The following is a 19207-nucleotide window of genomic DNA, read 5'->3' as shown; positions in this document are numbered from 1 at the left end:
CATAAAAGTTAAAAAGTGTGGGAGCCAATATGCAGCCTTGTTTCATGCCTTTTGATGTCTTGAATGGTTCTGATAAGCTTCCCCTTAAGTCCACTCTAACTCTTGTTTCGGTGCAACGATACAATTCGCAAACTAATAATAAGAGTCGTTTTCCCAAAGTCTACCACCATAAATCTCCGTATCTTTAAGTCGTAAATAAATAATCTTCTACTTTTCTAACATGACTTCTGTCTACCTCACTATGGATCCTTTCTTCCTTTTTTAAAAAAACAACAACTGTGTCCTTTTTCACCTTATCAATCATCAGCCTTATATTACATTACATTATCAATCTGTCTTGCAATTTGCAAAAATTAATCGAAGCACACCAAGGATTTTATTTGGGAGCAGCCCCACTCTTTAAATCTTTTTTGGGGGGGTGTTTGATTCCTGATTACAGTGGTGCCTCGCAAGACGAAAAGAATCCGTTCCATGAGTCTCTTCGTCTTGCGGTTTTTCCGTCTTGCGAAGCAAGCCCATTAGCGGCTTAGCGGATCAGCTGATAAGCGGTTTAGCGGCTTAGGATCAGCTGATAAGCGGCTTAGCGGCTTGGGAAAAAGGGGGGGGACCCCGCAGGAACTTGCAAGACATTTTCGTCTTGCGAAGCAAGCCCATAGGAGATTCGTTTTGCGAAGCACCTCCAAAACGGAAAACCCTTTCGTCTAGCGGGTTTTCCGTCTTGCGAGGCATTCGTCTTGCGGGGCACCACTGTATTTTCCTCATTTTCCATTCATTCAGCACTCCAGCCTCCTGGTGCAGAGGCTGTCAGAGCGGAAGCAACAGCACCATGGCTTGCAGGTGTACCTCTAGCCACGAGCAGATTTTGGTTTGCCACCTGAGCACCAACAGGACTCGACACATTACAATGATCACATGCAACTATAGTTCTATACTACCTTTTGTCTGGAGGTTGTTATGCAACAAGTCTGGGCAGATCAGAAAACTTAACTTCATTTTCCATGTCTGGAGGAGATAAATCACCTTTTGCGCTAGGAACCTATACTTATCCTTAGTTTGCTAGGAACAAGCCGAGTTACTACTATGCAGGTAGTTTCACCCGCCAGTCAGGTGAACTCACCTTCATGGGGTTTTCGTCGTAAGTTGGGGTTCCAAGATCCATTTCAGCTTCGTGCTCAAGACTGGCATCATCTTCCGGACTGTCCCAGTTTGGAGGGTCCCACTGGGTTTGCCTGTAATAAAATAATAATAATAATAATAATAATAATAATAATAATAATAATAATAATAATAATAAAAAAATAAAAAATTATGATTTATACCCCGCCCATCTGGCTGAGTTTCCCCAGCCACTCTGGGCGGCTTCCAATCAGGTCTTTAAAAACAATACAGCGTTAAATATTAAAAACTTCCCTAAACAGGGCTGCCTTCAGATGTCTTCTAAAGACAAGATAGCTGCTTATTTCCTTCACATCTGAAGGGAGGGTGTTCCACAGGGTGGGCGCCACCACTGAGAAGGCCCTCTCTCTGGTTCCCTGTAACCTCACTTCTCGCAATGAGGGAACCGCCAGAAGGCCCTCGGTGCTGGATCTCAGTGTCCGGGAAGAATGATGGCAGTGGAGACGCTCCTTCAGGTATACGGGACCGAGGCCGTTTAGGGCTTGAAAGCTCAACACCAACACTTTGAATTGTTCTCGGAAACGTACTGGGAGCCAATGTAGGTCTTTCAGGAGTGGTGTTATGTGGTCCCAGCAGCCACTCCCAGTCACCAGTCTAGCTACCGCATTCTGGATTAGTTGCAGTTTCTGGGTCACCGTCAAAGGTAGCCCCACATAGAGTGCATTTGCAGTAGTCCAAGCGAGAGATAACTAGAGCATGCACCACTCTGGTGAGAAAGTGGTGCCTACAGAAAGGAGACCATGATCCATGAACAAGAAAGACTTCTCTGACCCCAAAGAGAATCAGGACGCCACAGTAAAGGTGTAGCATGGGCAGGGCAAGGGGAGCTGTTGCCCTGGGCGCATTTTGCTCCTCATGCAGGCTTTGCGGGTCTGATCCCATGATAGCCATGTTCAAAGATATAAAAGGATGTCACATAGAGGAGGGAGAAAGGTTGTTTTCTGCTGCTCCAGAGAAGCGGACACGGAGCAATGGATCCAAACTACAAGAAAGAAGATTCCACCTAAACATTAGGAAGAACTTCCTGACAGTAAGAGCTGTTCGACAGTGGAATTTGCTGCCAAGGAGTGTGGTGGAGTCTCCTCCTTTGGAGGTCTTTAAGCAGAGGCTTGACAACCATATGTCAGGAGTGCTCTGATGGTGTTTCCTGCTTGGCAGGGGGTTGGACTCGATGGCCCTTGTGGTCTCTTCCAACTCTATGATCCCGCACCCCAGCCTCGCAAAGCAGCATGAAGAGGACGCAACAGCCCTGCACCCTTCCAAGAATCCCAATCAGAGGGATTGGAAGGGTGCGTGCCTGCCCTGCTGCATCATCCTCACATTGCCTTTCCAGCCTGCACAAAGCGAGGGCGAGGCTGGGATGGAAGAGCCCATGGCTGCTGCATCCTTCTCACGCCATCCTCCCCGAGCTGCTGGTGAATGCCCCCCCCCATCACACATGTACCCACCCTGAGTGCCATGAAGACACCCTCTGTCACTGGCCGCCAGCTGTAAGGATCAGCCAAGGTTTGAATTCTCAATGGAAATCCTGTTCGAATACAGTGGTGCCCCGCAAGACGAATGCCTGGCAAGATGGAAAACTCGCTAGACGAAAGAGTTTTCCGTTTTGGAGGTGCTTCGCAAAACAAATATCCTATGGGCTTGCTTCGCAAGACGACAATGTCTTGCGAGTTCCTGCGGGTTTTTTTCCCTCCCCCCTTTTTTCTAAGCCGCTTATCAGATGATCTGATCAGCAGATAAGCCGCTAAAAGCCGCTAATAGCACTAATCCGTCAATGGGCTTGCTTCGCAAGACGAAAAAACTGCTAGATGAAGAGAATCACAGAACGGATTCTTTTCGTCTTGCGAGGCACCACTGTATGTGATGTGGGAAGGGGTTTCTGGAGGAGCTTGGAAGAAAGCAAGTGCTTTCTCCTACAACGGCTCCTCAAAGCATAAGAAGCTAGCTAGCGCTAGATGTCCGAATATCTGGTTTCTCTTAATGCACATGTTCAACAGTGGTTAGCACCAATTCTAAGGGAAGAAGTGGTCTAAGGAACAAAATACAGTGGGTGCTTGGGTTGCAAACGTGATCCTTGCAGGATGTACGCTTGCAACCCGTGTCTGTGCGGGTTGCGATTTGGCGCTTCTGTGCATGTGCGACCACTGAAACCCGGAAGTAACCCGTTCCAGTACTTCCGGGTTTCGGCAGTCCGTAACCTGAAAAAATGCAACCTGAAGCGTCTGTAACCCGAGGTATGTCTATAAAGTCATCGGTGAATACTAGCCTTGAAGCCAGCTGCCTCTCAGCAAGGTGACCTGTAGTGGGATGTGAATGCTGCTGTAAGGAAGGTTTCTGATTAAAGTTTTAGGTCTCTGACCTAAAAAAAATGCTGTATCTGAGCACAGCAGGCCAAAAGATAGTGAGGCAAGTACTTAAAAAAGGGGAGTTCGAATGCTCTTAACTTGGCTGAACAAACCAGACACCTTGCACTTCCTGCCACAAAGGTTGCGCTGACCCCACAATCAATGCTGTGTGCACTACAGAACAGGCAGGGGCAAAGTCACAGGAGCCTATGGGTTGAGGGGCTTCAAGGTCAACAGGCTGCGGGTCTCCTCCTCCTCGCCTCTGTGATAGGAATTTTGAGGTCTTAGATATATGTTAAACGTTCGTAAGTGTACCAACCAAGCACATACAGAGATCAGCACAGGAAGACCGACCTGGAACCATTTTGATTCCCAAACTAAGCAAATGTTTTCTCTGCAAGGTCAAAGGAGAATGGAAAAGCCTCCCCATTGTCTTTCCCTTCACAAATCCTGTCTTAAGGGCACATTTAAGATAGGAATAGGGTGTGAGACTGTGACCTGGCCCAGGAACGAAGTATTTATCATTACAAAAGACTGGCCAGGCTCCCCAGGCAATCCAATCAAGTACCCTGCCAGACAGGAGATAAACAAGGACAGGAGAAAAACAACATTCAAATTCAACATTCAAAGAAGCTGCTGAATTGCAACTCATTACCGAACTTAAAACCATGGAGAGACCTGGTCTGAACAAAGACATTGGATTCTTATCTCATTATACATGACTTAGCCATTTCTCACCTTCTCACCCCTTGCCTTTTCCTGTAAGACCTATTACTGTCGTTAAGAGTCGTCAACAGGCTCATCTCAGCTATCTGCCAATCTCCCATTCCCACCACCCTTCTGAGTAATACCCCTCCCCACCTTCTCACTATATAGAAGGATCTGGCAACTTCTGTTTCAGTGTATCTGAAGAAGTGTGCATGCACACGAAAGCTCATACCAAGAACTAACTTAGTTGGTCTTTAAGGTGCTACTGGAAGGAATTTTTTTATTCAAATTTCTGTTTTAGATGGCCTTTTCTGTGATGTAGGTATGATGTATCTGGAGGGTGCTCTTGAGTTCCAGGGCAGGGAATTTAAAATGTCTATATAAGGCCTTGTGCACCATTGTTCTGGGTTCTTCCTCCTTTCCTGCGTGTGGTGAGTGAGGACCCTGTTGCAAAAGATCAATAAAGATCAGGCTTACTAGCTGCTTTGCTTCTCAATATTCTCTGGTTGGCCTCTGTTATTTTCTCCTACCAATAGGGAACCTATGTAAGGACTCTATATGGGCTCTTGGATACCCCATAAGGGAAAAACGGCAGATTTTTGTTTTACAACACCTCAAAGCCACCGTATAAGATGCGCCTTACGTTCTCAAATGATAGTGTTTCACTGAGCTGAGCGTGTCATTCAGAAAGTGATTCCCTATCCACTCAGTTCAGGTTTCTGTGCACCCAGATCCTTCCCATCATGTGAAATACCCAAAACAACAGACATTTTTTTTAAAAAAGACAACAATAGGTTGCTGCAGGTATAAATAGCAGAACAAACATGAAAAGGTCGCTGACCTGGTGGCCACGTGATAGTAGTAGATCTTCCCCTCAGGATCCCGGGCGGTTTTCCAGTTCGGAGGGAGGACAATGGTTTTGGGTTTGGGAGGAGATGGAGGGGGCAGGTCCAAGAGGTTGTTGGTGACCACCAGCTCCGGCTGGAAGTGGCGAGACAAGAAGAGAAAACATGAAAAATACTGATCTGTAGCAACGGAACTGAAAGAGGGCCAAACGCATCAACAAAAGGGAGAGAAGTGGAGCATTTTCTTAAGCAAGGTAAGGACCACAATCCATTCCTGATTAACCTTGAATCTTCTGCTATTGTCCTGTCCAATAATTTTTTAGAACATTTGTAAAAATAAAAAATCCCTTCTCTGAATGGTAATACTCCAAGGTTCCAGAAATAGTGACATTGATGTGAAGCGCTATATTTGAGAACAAAGCTGGCCATAATCTTTCAACTCTCTGCCTTCTTCTTAGTTTTATAAAACAGAGTTCGAGCCACTTGGCTGCACTCTTCCTATGCAGAAAGCATTTTGATTAGGAAAACGCAGGAAATCGCTCACACAAGTCATTCACAAGCCAATTTTTATGCATCTTCTACTTTTGGTAATTAAATCTGCTAAGGTTTTTAAACACGCACCCAGAGAAAGGTTGTGTTTTATTGGAAAAAACAGATCACAGGGCCAAGACACTGAGAACTGTGTTTCTCATTCCTGCATTGCACAAATGATGTCAGATTTTCAAATAGGCTTTTCAGTGACTGCCCCTCTCACTTGAACAACTGGACCTAATTTCTTTCATCTGCAACTTGTGAGAGCAGAAGGTTTTGGGAAGGTTCATTCCGGTCGGCTAAGAGGAGGCCCTTCTACAAGTCCAAGAAGACCACACTCCCCAAACCTTACCTGCTGTATAGGTGGGGGCTGTCCTGTGGCTACAATAGTTGTCACTGCCGTCGTAGGCTGCACCACAACGCCCTGGGGATGAGCAGTGTAAATCTGCTGCCCCTGGATATACTGGAGACCTGGCTGTGCGTAGCTCTAGGGAGAAAACAAGAGAGCAGTGAGAGAATTACTTGGAGAACACCACTAGTGCTTCTGAAGGAGGGGAGGAGAAAACAACAGAATCTTCGAGACAAATACAGTGGTGCTCCGCAAGACGAATGCCTCGCAAGACGGAAAATTCGCTAGACGAAAGAGTTTCCGTTTTGGAGGTGCTTCGCAAAACGAATCTCCTATGGGCTTGCTTCGCAAGACGACAATGCTGGTGCAGACCAGACACCCAAATGTACAGTCCTTTTATGCTGTAGACAGTATAAGGCAAAACAGCTATTTCAGATTAATAGAAGTCTGTTGCCATAGTCAGTTGCAGCAGTCTTTAACATTAGCAGTCAGGAGCGCTTCAGCCCTGTTTTTTGAGTTTCTGCCCTGTTTTAGAGCTTGTTTGAAACTTAAACAGCTTATCTCGTATTCCTTTGTAAGTTTTTCTTAAAACCTTTTTTGTAAACTCAGGAAAGCACTCTAGCCTTGCTCCTGAGTTTGTTGGAAATCAGTGAAAACCATTTAAGGTTTATAATGTTCTCTTAAATAGGGCTATTGTTTAAAACTTGTCATTGAGGTTTTTATACCTTTTTTGTAAACTCAAGGAAGCGTCTCAGCCCTGCTCTTGAGTTTGTTTGATATCACTTAAAATTATCTAAGGTTTAAAATTCTTTATTTCCTTCTGAGGAAACTGATTAGTTCAGTGAAACGAGTTTTGTAGCCGGCATCTCGTTAAGTCTTTGTTTAATTCTAGGTTAATTTTTCCTTAATTTGTTATTCAATTCTATATTTGTTATTCAATTCTATATCCGATTACCTCTTGTTTCAGGGATTTTCACGGCAATTCTTTTGTTTTGTTTTGTGTAATAGTTAGTTGCTGAGGCTGAAGTTCTATCCCATTGCAGTTATATAGTTACAGTGGTGCCCCGCAATCGAATGCCTCGCAAGACGGAAAACTCGCTAGACGAAAGAGTTTTCCGTTTTGGAGGTGCTTCGCAAAACGAATTTCCTATGGGCTTGCTTCGCAAGACGAAAATGTCTTGCGAGTTCCTGCGGGGTTTTTTTCCTTTCCCCCCCTTTTTCCCAAGCCGCTTATCAGCTGATCGTAAGCCGCTAAGCCGCTTAACAGCTGATCCGCTAAGCCGCTTATCAGCTGATCCGCTAAGCCGCTTATCAGCTGATCCGCTAAGCCCGCTAATCCGCTAATGGGCTTGCTTCGCAAGACGAAAAAACCGCAAGACGAAGAGACTCGCGGAACGGATTCTTTTCGTCTTGCGAGGCACCACTGTACTATGCTTCTTGCACCCTACAAGTTCCTGATGAACCTATTCAACTGCAGGCACAGAGGCTTAGACAAGGTGCCAAGGGGACAGAGAGGATATGGGCTCACAGATCTCTTCCCTTGCCAATTTCCACTTCTCTCTGCCAAGTTGGCAGTAGATATTTATTTATTTCAAAAAAATTATATCCTGCTTGTCCGTAAAGAAACCTCAAAGTGGTTTACGAAGGACAAACAGTAAAATCAAGGGGTGTGTGTGTGTGAAATGCACAATCATATTTTAAAACATACAAAAGTTAAGATACTAAAGCAGATTAAAAGGACACCAACTTTCTAAGCATCTGGGTAGGCTTGGCTAAACAACGTTTTTAGCAGATGCCGAAAGCAGAACAGTGTTCTCAATAACTGTGCTCTCAATAGACAAGGAGTTCTCAATACGCAGGCAGTGCCACATTAAATGGCTGAGTTCTTACAAACACAGAACGAGTATTATGTGGCACACATAGCAGTGCCAATTCTGCTGGGCACATGTGGTAAACCGGTCCCAGGTTCTTAAGGGCTTTATATACCAATAGTAAAAACTTGAACTTGGCCTGGTAGCAAATTGGCCACAAGGGCAGATCTCCGAGCAGCGGTGTGATGCGCTGACAAGGCCTCGCTCCTGCCAGCAATTGTGCTGCAGCATTCTGCACTAACTGCAGCTTCTGGATCAAGTGCAAGGAGATCCCTGCCCAACTTTACTGAGTAGTGAGTATGGAATGGAGCATGTAAAACAAAAAACCCTGTTTCTCAAAATTCAATGGATCACTGTACTTCTTAAGCCTTGGAGAGCACACCTTTGTGAAGGTTGTGTCAAAAAAAACCAAAATCACTTGGGGCAATTGCACCGCGCGATTTACCTGCACGATGGGTGGCGTGGTCTGCGAGTAGGGCGACGCGACTCCGTAAACAGCCTGGCAGGCCTGCCCTTGGTAGTAGATGGCCGGCTGGGACTGGGCTGGAGAATAGGGCGGCTGCACTGCTACCGTCTGCTGGCTGGAATCCCAGACTCCATAGCTCTGTCCTTGCACCGGGGCCGTCACCGGCAAGACCGCGACGCTCTGCTCCTGGTGGACCACCGGGTCGCCCTGCGTTACGTACTGCGGGGCGGACACCTCCAGGGTGCCTGCTGCTACGTGCTGGACGACGGGCACCGGCTGAGGGGCGGCCAGGGGCGGCTCGATCGTGTGCCCGACCAAAGTCTGAGGGTGCTCGTAGGCGGCCGGGGAGCACATGGGGTCCATGCTTGGGGTGGGGAGAAGCACCTTTCCGGCATTGGGGTTGCTGGGGTCCACGTAGGCCTGCATGGGGTAGCCGGGCGGGTAGCCCATGAAGGTCTGGTGCGCGACGCTGTAGCCCAGGGAGTCGTAGGGAAGAGGGGAGGCCATCCCAAGGGTCTGCAACTGCTGCTGCTGCTGCTTCTGGGCCTCACGCTGCGCAACCTCCTGCTCGAAGAGCTTCCGGCGTTCCTCCGTGGACAGCTTGTTGCGGTCCTTGATCCGGACTTTCTTCTTGGAAGTGGTGGCTGGTGTGTCGTATCTGGGGGAGAGGAGACGAAGGGAGTGTCAAACAATCCTGGCCTCAACGTACCTAATGGTCTGCTGGTCTGCCCCGCAGAGGACCTTAAGGTCCATGAATAACCATAATTTAGAGGTCCCGGACCCTAAGGAAGTCAGACTATCCTCCACCAGGGCCAGGGCCTTTTCAGTGATGGCTCCAACCTGGTGGAATGCTCTGTCCCAGGAGACTAGGGCCCTACAGGATATAACCTCCTTCCATCAGGCCTGTAAGACAGAGCTATTCCGCCTGGCCTTTAATGTGAATTCAGCCTGGTCTTTTATTTCCCTTCTCTTCCCCCCTCCCCCCTTTTATGAAGATCACCCGCTCTGAAACCCCACAGCTAATTTTCCCCTGGCCTCCTCGCTGGCCCAAGTAGGACTAATTCACCCAGCTAGCCCTGGTGATTATCTAACGCTTATTAGATAGATTTCCCCTAAATTGATATCTGAGCTTTGAATTTTATTGTTATTCATGTTTTTATACTGTATTTTATGTTGCTTTTGCAATTAAGTGTTTTAGATTTGTTGTTAGCCGCCCTGGGCCCAGTTTTTGAACCGGGAAGGGCGGGGTATATATACAAAATTATTGTTATTCTTATTATTAGCTGCCACTGCTGTGATCCCATGGCTATTAGCCTGGGGTAAGCGGGCAAATGCCAGCATAGCATTGTGGCTGGCTGTGAATTCGTTGTTGTTGTTGTTATTATTATTATTAAAATTTGCATACTGCCCTTCATCCGAGGATCTCAGGGCAGTTGGCAGCAGAGAAATACAAGTTGAAAGCACAAAATGCGTAATAAAAGCAAGAACAAACCAAACCAATAACCCCCCGCCCAACACACACAGGTGAGGATTGGGGCCTTAGGCAATACTTTAGGCTGCTGAATAAAGCCAAAGGCCCATCTAGTCTTGCTTCATGTTCTTCCAGTGGGTGACTTGAAGTCTATGGAAAGCCTGAAAGCAGGAACTGGCATCCTTTGGGAGGAAGAACAACATCATCATCACCATCATACCTGGCTTTCAGGTTCTGAAATGAAACCAACTGCAGGAACAGGGACCTAGCCACTTTTAACTGCTTTGTTCAGATTCAATTTCACATTCATTTTTAATTGTCTTGTTACCTCCCTAAGCCTTCCAGAGGAGTGGAAAAATGGGAGGGATGGAAGAGATTCTCCCCTAATGTCTTTGCTGCAGCCCAGCCCAGGCAGAGATTCATTTTGCTCCTTGCCCTCTGTATCGCCTCTCCCGCTCTCAACTTGAAAATGGGTTCTCTGCCTTCTTCTTATGCGGGGTAGAGTTATGAAAAGGCTGACATGTAGGGTTTGAAAAACTGTAGTTTGAAAAGCCACATCAGACATCGCTGACCAATGTCTAGAATGGATCTTCAAACAAGATATTGCACAAAACAATAGATAAGCTTTGTTCATGAAGGCTTGGCTCTATGTGAGCCATTATTGATAGTCTTTGGAGAAGAAGCACAGATCATCTAATTAAACCTCTCTCTGTTATTATCACTTGATGATTTCAAATCAGGAAGCTCAGAAACCCAAGCCTTTATCTGGAGACATGTAAAAAGAAGAAAACAACTTGCCTGTCATCTGGTCGTTTGGTGCCTCGTTCATACGCCGACGGGGGTGACAAAGAATCTCTGCGTTTTTTCTTTTCCTTGCTCTGACTTTGCCTTTCGGGGTCCCGTTCTCTGCTCAGGTTTTTTGGGGTAGCGGCTGGGTCTCGGCCTGCTGACTCTCTCCCACGATCTGCTGTCAAAAACAGGCAGAAGTTGTTAGCGTGGCTTATGTCAACCACCAGAGACGCCACCAGATCTTCCCAGAAAAAAAGATTTCCTAGATAAGATTTCCTAGCCACTTCAGGAAAGTTATCGGTACAGGGTACGATCCAGCCAAACTTAAGCCATTTTAAGTTATTTCAGAATGCTGAACTCTTCTTTGAATGAACTTCGTGCAATACTGAAGTGCGTAACACTGGGTGGATTGTTCCTGTTCGTATTTTAGATCTACAAGAGGTTTTGATTTTTTTAAAAAAAAATCCTCATAATACAGCTCTACTTTTAAAATTTCTGTTTACCTGCTTAAGAAAACGACTGTGGTTCAGACATCATGATAAACCACAGCAAGCCTCGGGCTCACCTCATTCTCCTTTGGTGTAGCCACACGGAGTCTGAAGGCTTTTGCTTCTGTTCTTGAATAACCTCAGCTTATCGTTTTGTCCGTTTGAAGTGGGTTATAGCATCTAGATCAAGGGAAGTAATAGTGCCACTGTATTCTGCTCTGGTCAGACCTCACCTGGAGTACTGTGTCCAGTTCTGGGCACCACAGTTCAAGAAGGAAACTGACAAACTGGAACGTGTCCAGAGGAGGGCAACCAAAATGGTCAAAGGCCTGGAAACGATGCCTTATGAGGAACGGCTAAGGGAGCTGGGCATGTTTAGCCTGGAGAAGAGGAGGTTAAGGGGTGATATGATAGCCATGTTCAAATATAGAAAAGGATGTCACATAGAGGAGGGAGAAAGGTTGTTTTCTGCTGCTCCAGAGAAGCGGACACAGAGCAATGGATCCAAACTACAAGAAAGAAGATTCCACCTAAACATTAGGAAGAACTTCCTGACAGTCAGAGCTGTTCGACAGTGGAATTTGCTGCCAAGGAGTGTGGTGGAGTCTCCTGCTTTGGAGGTCTTTAAGCAGAGGCTTGACAACCATATGTCAGGAGTGCTCTGATGGTGTTTCCTGCTTGGCAGGGGGTTGGACTCGATGGCCCTTGTGGTCTCTTCCAACTCTATGATTGTATACATTGAAAAGGAACAGGAGCACAGGCTTCAGCAAGTCTGAGGCTTGCTTCAGCTTGTTTCTATTATGATAAACCATGGTTTTGTGGTCATTTGATACTATAAAATATTTTGTTTTAACTCAAGTTTGATTCCCAGGCTCCTGCCTCCATTTAGGCCACGAAGCCTCAACTTTTTGGGCAGAACTTGCAGATCTGAAGCTGCAATAAACTGGAGGCGTGCTTGCAGTATTTCTGATCTTGGTCAAATTACAGACTATGCAGAAAGTCTCTAAACCTGGGGAATTAAACACTATGCCATTTACTTCTTTGTTCTGTTCCAAATAATCATTTGTAGACTGGCAGCCCTCATGGACTTGTACGCGAAAGTAGAATATTGTTCTCAGTGTGGAGAAGCGAGAAATGTATGTGTTTGGGAAAGGCGGCCACCACCCCAAGGAACTCGCAGAGAAATTCTGTGCATGTCAATAATCCAGATGTCGAGAATATTTAGTTCCAAGTAAAGGGGCAAAGGATTGAGCAAGGGTTTTAACAATCAACACACTCTTCGTTGGCTCTTTGTGGAGTTGCTTCACCCACAACAGTTTTCTTTATTAAGAGACTGAGTTATGAAATCAGGAAGTCCCTGGTGCAAATGTCACCTCCACTGTAAATTCACTACGTGACCTTTGGGCATGTCATAGCTTTCGTTCCCCTCCTTGACCCCCCTGAATCTGATCTGGAACATGGAGATAATAATACTGACCTAGCATACAGAAGTGAGCCAAAAGAATCACACTAAGGTAATTTATATGGAGTGCGTTCAACACCCTCAATTGTAAATCATTATTTAAGTCCCGTCTGTACACCTGAAGGCAAGCCACGTTAACTCATGTATTTAAATATCTAACAAAATGTATATACCGTTTGATTGTACATAAACCCCTAAATGGATGACAAAATAACCCTAATGTTAAAACTGTCAGTAAAAGACAAAGTTTAAAAGTTTTTTTTAAAAAAAATACGATAACCAAGAATTGGCTAAAAACAGATTAAAACACTTGCTAATTTCTATGTATCTGCATAGGCTTGTCTAAACAAAGATCTTTTTAGGTCCAAAAAAAAGAGTACAGAGAAGATACCTGACTGATGCTGATATCTTTTATTTAACAAAATCTATATAAGGATTTATGGTACGTGGGTGGAGCTGTGGTCTAAACCACAGAGCCTAGGGCTTGCCAATCAGAAGGTCGGCGGTTCGAATCCCCATGACGGGGTGAGCTCCCGTTGCTCGGTCCCTGCTCCTGCCCACCTAACAGTTCGAAAGCACGTCAAAGTGCAAGTAGATAAATAGGTACTGCTCTGGCAGGAAGATAAGCGCAGTTTCCGTGCACTGCTCTGGTTCGCCAGAAGCGGCTTAGTCATGTTGGCCACATGACCCGGAAGCTGTACGCCAGCTCCCTCGGCCAGTAAAGCGAGATGAGCGCCGCAACCCCAGAGTCGGCCACGACTGGACCTAATGGTCAGGCGTACCTTTACCTTTATATAAGGAATTATATTTAAATGTAGGGAGATCTTGACTTGCAAGGAACTCTGAGAAATGGTTTTTCAAATTCTCTTTTTGCTCCTGCTAAGGAACAAGTGCTGATTAACACTAGAGCTTGAACCACGTGCCACCTCTAAGCCTGTCCTCCTCCCTGGTCTCAGGGAAGTCTTCTGTGGTCAAGCAAGGCTATGCTGTTTCAGTTGAGCCACAGGAAGAGAGCAACGAAGGAAGAGAAGGACAGAACAAAGGAGCATCCCTATAAAGTCATGTAGCGCTACTGAATCACAGAGTGCTTTTAAGGAAGTTCTACTCAATGGCCTTCTTCTCAACCTGATCGATACCCAAAGAAGAGCATCTACGAGTACGTACCAGTGGTCTCCTTTTCCGCTTGGCTCTTCTTCGGGATCCTGTACACCTCCTGCAAAAACAAGTCACAGAAACTAAGTCAGGTTCGGCGGCTGACTTAGGCCAAATTCATACGCACATGAAGGGCACATGAAGGAATCACAACTACAGAATCCTGAGCATTTCCTCAAAAGATATTTAAAGACCATGGCTGCATCCTAGTGATTCTTCAAGCCATGGCTTGGGGAAACTGCCAATGAACCAAAAGCTTTAGCGGATGCCCCTCCAGCTGCCTCCGTTCTTGCACTATAGTTTGGACATAACGGAAAACCATGGTTTGGATGGCAATTGGCCAGAATTACAGCCCCTACCCTGTATCAAAGAAAGAGAGAGGGAGGGAGCGGGAAGAAGGAAGAAGCTCAAGGTCATGGCTTGTTCACAATCCTCTGACCTATAGACATGGGAGAGCCTGAGAGCTACATTCCCTTCTTCCAGAGGTGGGACTAGATGCAAAAGCAAGTGGAGGAACTGAAATTATATCCATTTACAGTAGGCTAAGGGACGTGGGTGGCGCTGTGGGTAAAACCTCAGCGCCTAGGACTTGCCGATCGTATGGTCGGCGGTTCGAATCCCCGCGGCGGGGTGAGCTCCCGTCATTCGGTCCCAGCTCCTGCCCACCTAGCAGTTCGAAAGCACTCTTAAGTACAAGTAGATAAATAGGTAACGCTTTATAGCGGGAAGGCAAACGGCGTTTCCGTGTGCTGCGCTGGTGCAGGCTCGCCAGAGCAGCTTTGTCATGCTGGCCACGTGACCCGGAAGTGTCTCCGGTCAGCGCTGGCCCCTGGCCTCTTAAGCGAGATGGGCGCGCAACCCCAGAGTCGGACACGACTGGCCCGTACGGGCAGGGGTACCTTTACCTTTACAGTAGGCTAGGTTTTACACACACTCATACACCCCTTTCTATCCCCCATCCAGGTGAACAAGAGGCGTAGTTCAAACACGTAATTCAACTAGGAAAAAGCAGAGCTGTGGCCTGGGAAGGGTTCTGGGGGTCAGATAAGTTGTATTCACCCCCTGGGCCTGAGGTTAAGGATCATCTGATTTCATTAAGAGTTAGGTGAACTGTTGTGAAGGGGGATGGAACCGTGGCCATTTGTCACCCAAAGGCACCAGTGACCCTCATCTCAGCTTTTGCAATTAAACCAGAATGCGGCAGCTAGACTGGTGACTGGGAGCGGCCGCCGAGACCATATAACACTGGTCCTGAAAGATCTTCATTGGCTCCCAGTACGTTTCTGAGCTCAATTCAAAGAGTTGGTGCTGACCTTTCAAGCCCTAAACGGCCTCGGTCCTGTATACCTGAAGGAGCGTCTCCACCCCCATCATCCAGCCCGGACACTGAGGTCCAGCTCCGAGGGCCTTCTGGCAGTTCCCTCATTGCGAGAAGCCAAGTTACAGGGAACCAGGCAGAGGGCCTTCTCGGTAGTGGCGCCTGCCCTGTGGAATGCCCTCCCAGGAGATGTCAAGGCAATAAAAAACTATTTTACTTTTAAAGACAACTGAAGGCGGCCCTGTTTAGGGAAGTTTTTAATGTCTGACGCTGTATTGTTTTTAATATTCGGCTGGAAGCCGCCCAGAGTGGCTGGGGAAACTCAGCCAGATGGGCGGGGTAGAAATTATAAATTATTATTATTATTATTTGCTTGTTCATGCTGCTGGAACAGGCACAGAGGGCCATTATCATACCTAGATTTGGAAGTGACCAACCTTGTGGGCTCTGCAACTTTCAAGGGCTGAAGAGAGGGAACAGCAAATTGCTGTCTGTGTAAGCCCTTTCTTTATACTTATTTTATCCCTATACTTTACCCCCTACACTCAACAGCAAGGCAGTATAGGGCAGGGTTAAGGATTGGGGGGCGGGGGGGGGGAAGAGAGGGCGCTTGAATGTAACATTAAAATAGTACTGGGTTTGTTGTTAGCAGACAGAGGATCATTTGTTGTCCTTTAAAAACCAAAGCGAGCAGGCGGGTGGTGATCTCCTCTGAGCCTCAGAGGAAAGGGTTAGAGAGAACAAAGTCAAGAGTCATTAATTGTTAAAATTAAAACAGAAAATGAAAGCTCTCCTCAGTGAGGCTTGCCTGGCGCCTTCATTACATATCTCTAGGCGCCAGGCAAATACTTTTCTCTTTAACCAGGCGTTTGGCTGATTAGCATTCTATGTCCTTTTGTGTTTGTGGGGAGGGTAATTTTGTTTTGTTTTGTTTTTATTATGTATTTATATATATATATATAAACATATATATATGTTTATGTTGTGAATCACCCTGAGATCTTTAGATGATGGATGGTATACAAATCAAATCAAATAATAAAGCCGAACAATTCTGAATAGAAGGAGGAAATGGGAGATTGCTGGCATTAGCTTGGAGAAAGCGGAATGGAAGAATGCAAGGCTACACAGCACATTGTGTCAACCATTTTAGTTTTGGGATGACTAGTTGGGGCTACATTCTGCTAATCAGCAGCGATCAGCGTGTGTGGCATTTTACAAAGTACAAGAACAGAACCCTGATGCAGGGATTGAAAGGACTTTACAATCTCTAATTTGGTATCTGAAGAAGTGTGCATGCACACGAAAGCTTACACCAAGAACAAACTTAGTTGGTCTCTAAGGTGCTACTGGACAATTTTAAATATACAGTGGTGGCCCGCAAGACGAATGCCTCGCAAGACGGAAAACTCACTAGACGAAAGGGTTTTCCGTTTTGGAGGTGCTTCGCAAAACAAACCTCCTATGGGCTTGCTTCGCAAGACGACAATGTCTTGCGAGTTCCTGGTTTTTTCCCCTCCCCCCTTTTTCCTAAGCCGCTAAGCCGCTTATCAGCTGATCCGATCAGCAGATAAGCCGCTAAAAGCCGCTAATAGCGCTAATCCATCAATGGGCTTGCTTCGCAAGACGAAAAAAACGCTAGACGAAGAGAATCACAGAACGGATTCTTTTCGTCTTGCGAGGCACCACTGTATATATATATAGACAAAGAAGAGTGTGTACCTATTTCCGTTTCCCTAGAAACAAGTGGTCCCTACAGATGTTGTTGGACCAGTTCCAGGCAACGGTTCAGGAAGGATGGAGGTTGTATACCAACATCTGAAAGCAGACAGGTTCCACAAGAACAGATCACAGCCACGTTCTTCCACCGGGGCAGGAAGACACCAGTTCTTCCCTGGCTAAGCTGTTGAAGGGCTCAAAACCCAACTTTTGATAGTACCTTCCCTCTTAGAGGGTATCAGCTACAGCCCCTCTTGAACAAAGGTGGCTGCAAAGGGGGAGGCCTCTAAGAAATCTTCTCTTTCTCTAAGTTTGCCGGTTCAGAATTGCTGTTTCACGTGTTACAGCTGCTTGCCAAGGAATGTGTGGGGTTTTGCTTCTGACACAGCAGCTACTGGGGTGAGTAGAAACGGCTGTCAGGTCTTATTCAGCCAGTGATCTGCCGGTTGGTCACCCATGCCCTAGGACAGGTGTGGAAACCTTGGGTCCTCCAGATGTTTTTGGACTGCAACTACCACTTGCCCCCTAATGGTATGGTCAGGGATGATGGGACTTGTAGTCATGCAATATCTGGCTCCCCATCTATGCCCCAGGAGGTTGTTGAGACAGGGTGGTCAATAGCCCACCCAGTCCAGCATCCTGTTTTCACAGTGGCCAGCCAGATAACCATGGAAAGCCTGCAAAAGCGGGACCTCAGCACTCTCCCCACTTGTAATTTCCAGCAACTGGTATACAGATGCATAATACCTCTAACCATGGAAGAACAGCATAGACTTTACGGCTAGTAGGCACAGATAGAATTGTCAGTACGCCTTTGAGCGACTGGGCTCAGTAACTGGTTCTGCCCTGACTGGGCTAGGTGGCTGGAGACCTTCCCATCCTGGAAAGCAGGTCTCAGTGCACTGGACTCACAACTGTGCATTGTGAGCCCTAACCCCAGCAGAGTACAGTGGTGCCTTGCAAGACGAAAAGATTCTCCTCGTTTAGCGGTTTTTTTCGTCTTGCGAAGCAAGCCCATTGACGGATTAGCGGATTAGCGCTATTAGCGGCTTATCGGATCAGCTGATAAGCGGTTTAGCAGCTTAGAAAAAGGGGGGAGGGGGAAAAACCTGCAGGAACTCGCAAGACATTTTCGTCTTGCGAAGCAAGCCCATAGGAGATTCGTTTTGCGAAGCACCTCCAAAACGGAAAACTCTTTTGTCTAGCGAGTTTTCCGTCTTGTGAGGCATTCGTCTTGCGGGGCACCACTGTATTTCTAATAGCTACTACAAACTAAGAACTAAAGAGCTACTGGCTTGCATGAGTGTTACAGCTCCCACACAGCCATCTAATCACTACAGGTTCCACATGAACAGATCACAGCCACGTTCTTCAACCAGGGCAGGAAGACACCAGATCTTCCCTGGCTAAGCTGTTGAAGGGCTCAAAACACAGACTCCACACAGAGTCTGGCAGGAACGGAAGAAGCGAAGAGCAGTTTCCGCCCCTTCTTTTCTGAAAACATCCTATCAGGAGATTCTCGCAATGGGAGGGGGGTGGAAATATCAACATTCTCCCCCTTTTCATAGCAACCATTGCAGAATCTAACACATTTGCAATCTATGTACATACACAGCCATTTGTTCCCTGTTAACAACTTTGTTTAGTGCATCGGTGGGTATTTCTTTCCCTGGCATATAGGACACTTTCACATGAATTTGTCTAGTCCTCTTTTAAAGCCATACAAGTTCCCAGGTGCAAGGAAATCTTCGCCTAAAAAGATACGCCTTGCACAGCAATATATTTATTACCTTTGACCACTTTTATCTGGAGCTAGGGACACGGGTGGCGCTGTGGGTTAAACCACAGAGCCTAGGACTTGCCGATCAAAAGGTCGGCGGTTCGAATCCCCGCGACGGGGTGAGCTCCCATTGCTCGGTCCCTGCTCCTGCCAACCTAGCAGTTCGAAAGCACCTCAAAGTGCAAGTAGATAAATAGGTACCGCTCCGGCGGGAAGGTGAACGGCGTTTCCGTGCGCTGCTCCGGTTTGCCAGAAGCGGCTCAGTCATGCTGGCCACATGGCCTGGAAGCTGTACGCCGGCTCCCTCGGCCAATAAAGCGAGATGAGCACTGCAACCCCAGAGTCAGTCACGACTGGACCTAATGGTCAGGGGTCCCTTTACCTTTACCTGGAGCTAGCAGCCATCACTTCGTAACCGTAGGACTTCACAGTTCATAGAATTGTAAAAGACCACAAGGGTTATCTAGCTCAACCCCCGTAACGCAGGAATCTTTTGCCCACTGGGAGGCTCAAACGCACAACCGTGAGATTAAGGGTCTCACACTCTACTGACTGAGCTATCCAGTTGTTGTAACAGGCATGGAAATAGACACCGTCTAACTGGATCTGACCAGATAAATTCATCCAGTCCCAAGTGGCTCGGAGCGATTTGTCTTCCATCACAGGAACCTGCCTGAACCTTGTGGTCACCTTCTTCCGCCTCTCTCCCTGCCATCTAAAGTTAGACAAGTGGTGAC

The 19207-nt window shown here is 46.7% G+C and overlaps 1 protein-coding gene across 4 annotated transcripts in view; it reads right to left on the bottom strand.

Annotated features, from left to right (window-relative positions):
- Nucleotides 1-19207, bottom strand: part of SETD2 (SET domain containing 2, histone lysine methyltransferase) — a 93140-nt gene that overhangs the window by 10162 nt on the left and 63771 nt on the right. For 2 of the 4 annotated variants that reach the window (XR_014517393.1, XM_083466488.1), the window contains 6 exons: nucleotides 13666-13714; nucleotides 10561-10729; nucleotides 8271-8949; nucleotides 5958-6092; nucleotides 5071-5210; nucleotides 1118-1229 (listed from right to left, as the gene is read on the bottom strand). Coding sequence is in view for 2 of the 4 variants with exons in the window: in XM_083466488.1 (XP_083322614.1) it covers nucleotides 1118-1229; nucleotides 5071-5210; nucleotides 5958-6092; nucleotides 8271-8949; nucleotides 10561-10729; nucleotides 13666-13714 (1284 nt within the window). In the remaining 2 variants the exon portion in view is untranslated. The remainder of the gene's footprint in view (nucleotides 1-1117; nucleotides 1230-5070; nucleotides 5211-5957; nucleotides 6093-8270; nucleotides 8950-10560; nucleotides 10730-13665; nucleotides 13715-19207) is intronic. The other 2 variants (XR_014517394.1, XM_083466489.1) reach the window with 1 other exon arrangement.

This window comes from Podarcis liolepis (genome assembly GCF_965112155.1).
Source record: "Podarcis liolepis genome assembly, chromosome: 12".
In the NCBI taxonomy this organism is placed as follows: Eukaryota; Metazoa; Chordata; class Lepidosauria; order Squamata; family Lacertidae; genus Podarcis; species Podarcis liolepis.
Note: the sequence above shows the minus strand (reverse complement) of the source record. Positions and strands in the feature narration are given on the sequence as shown.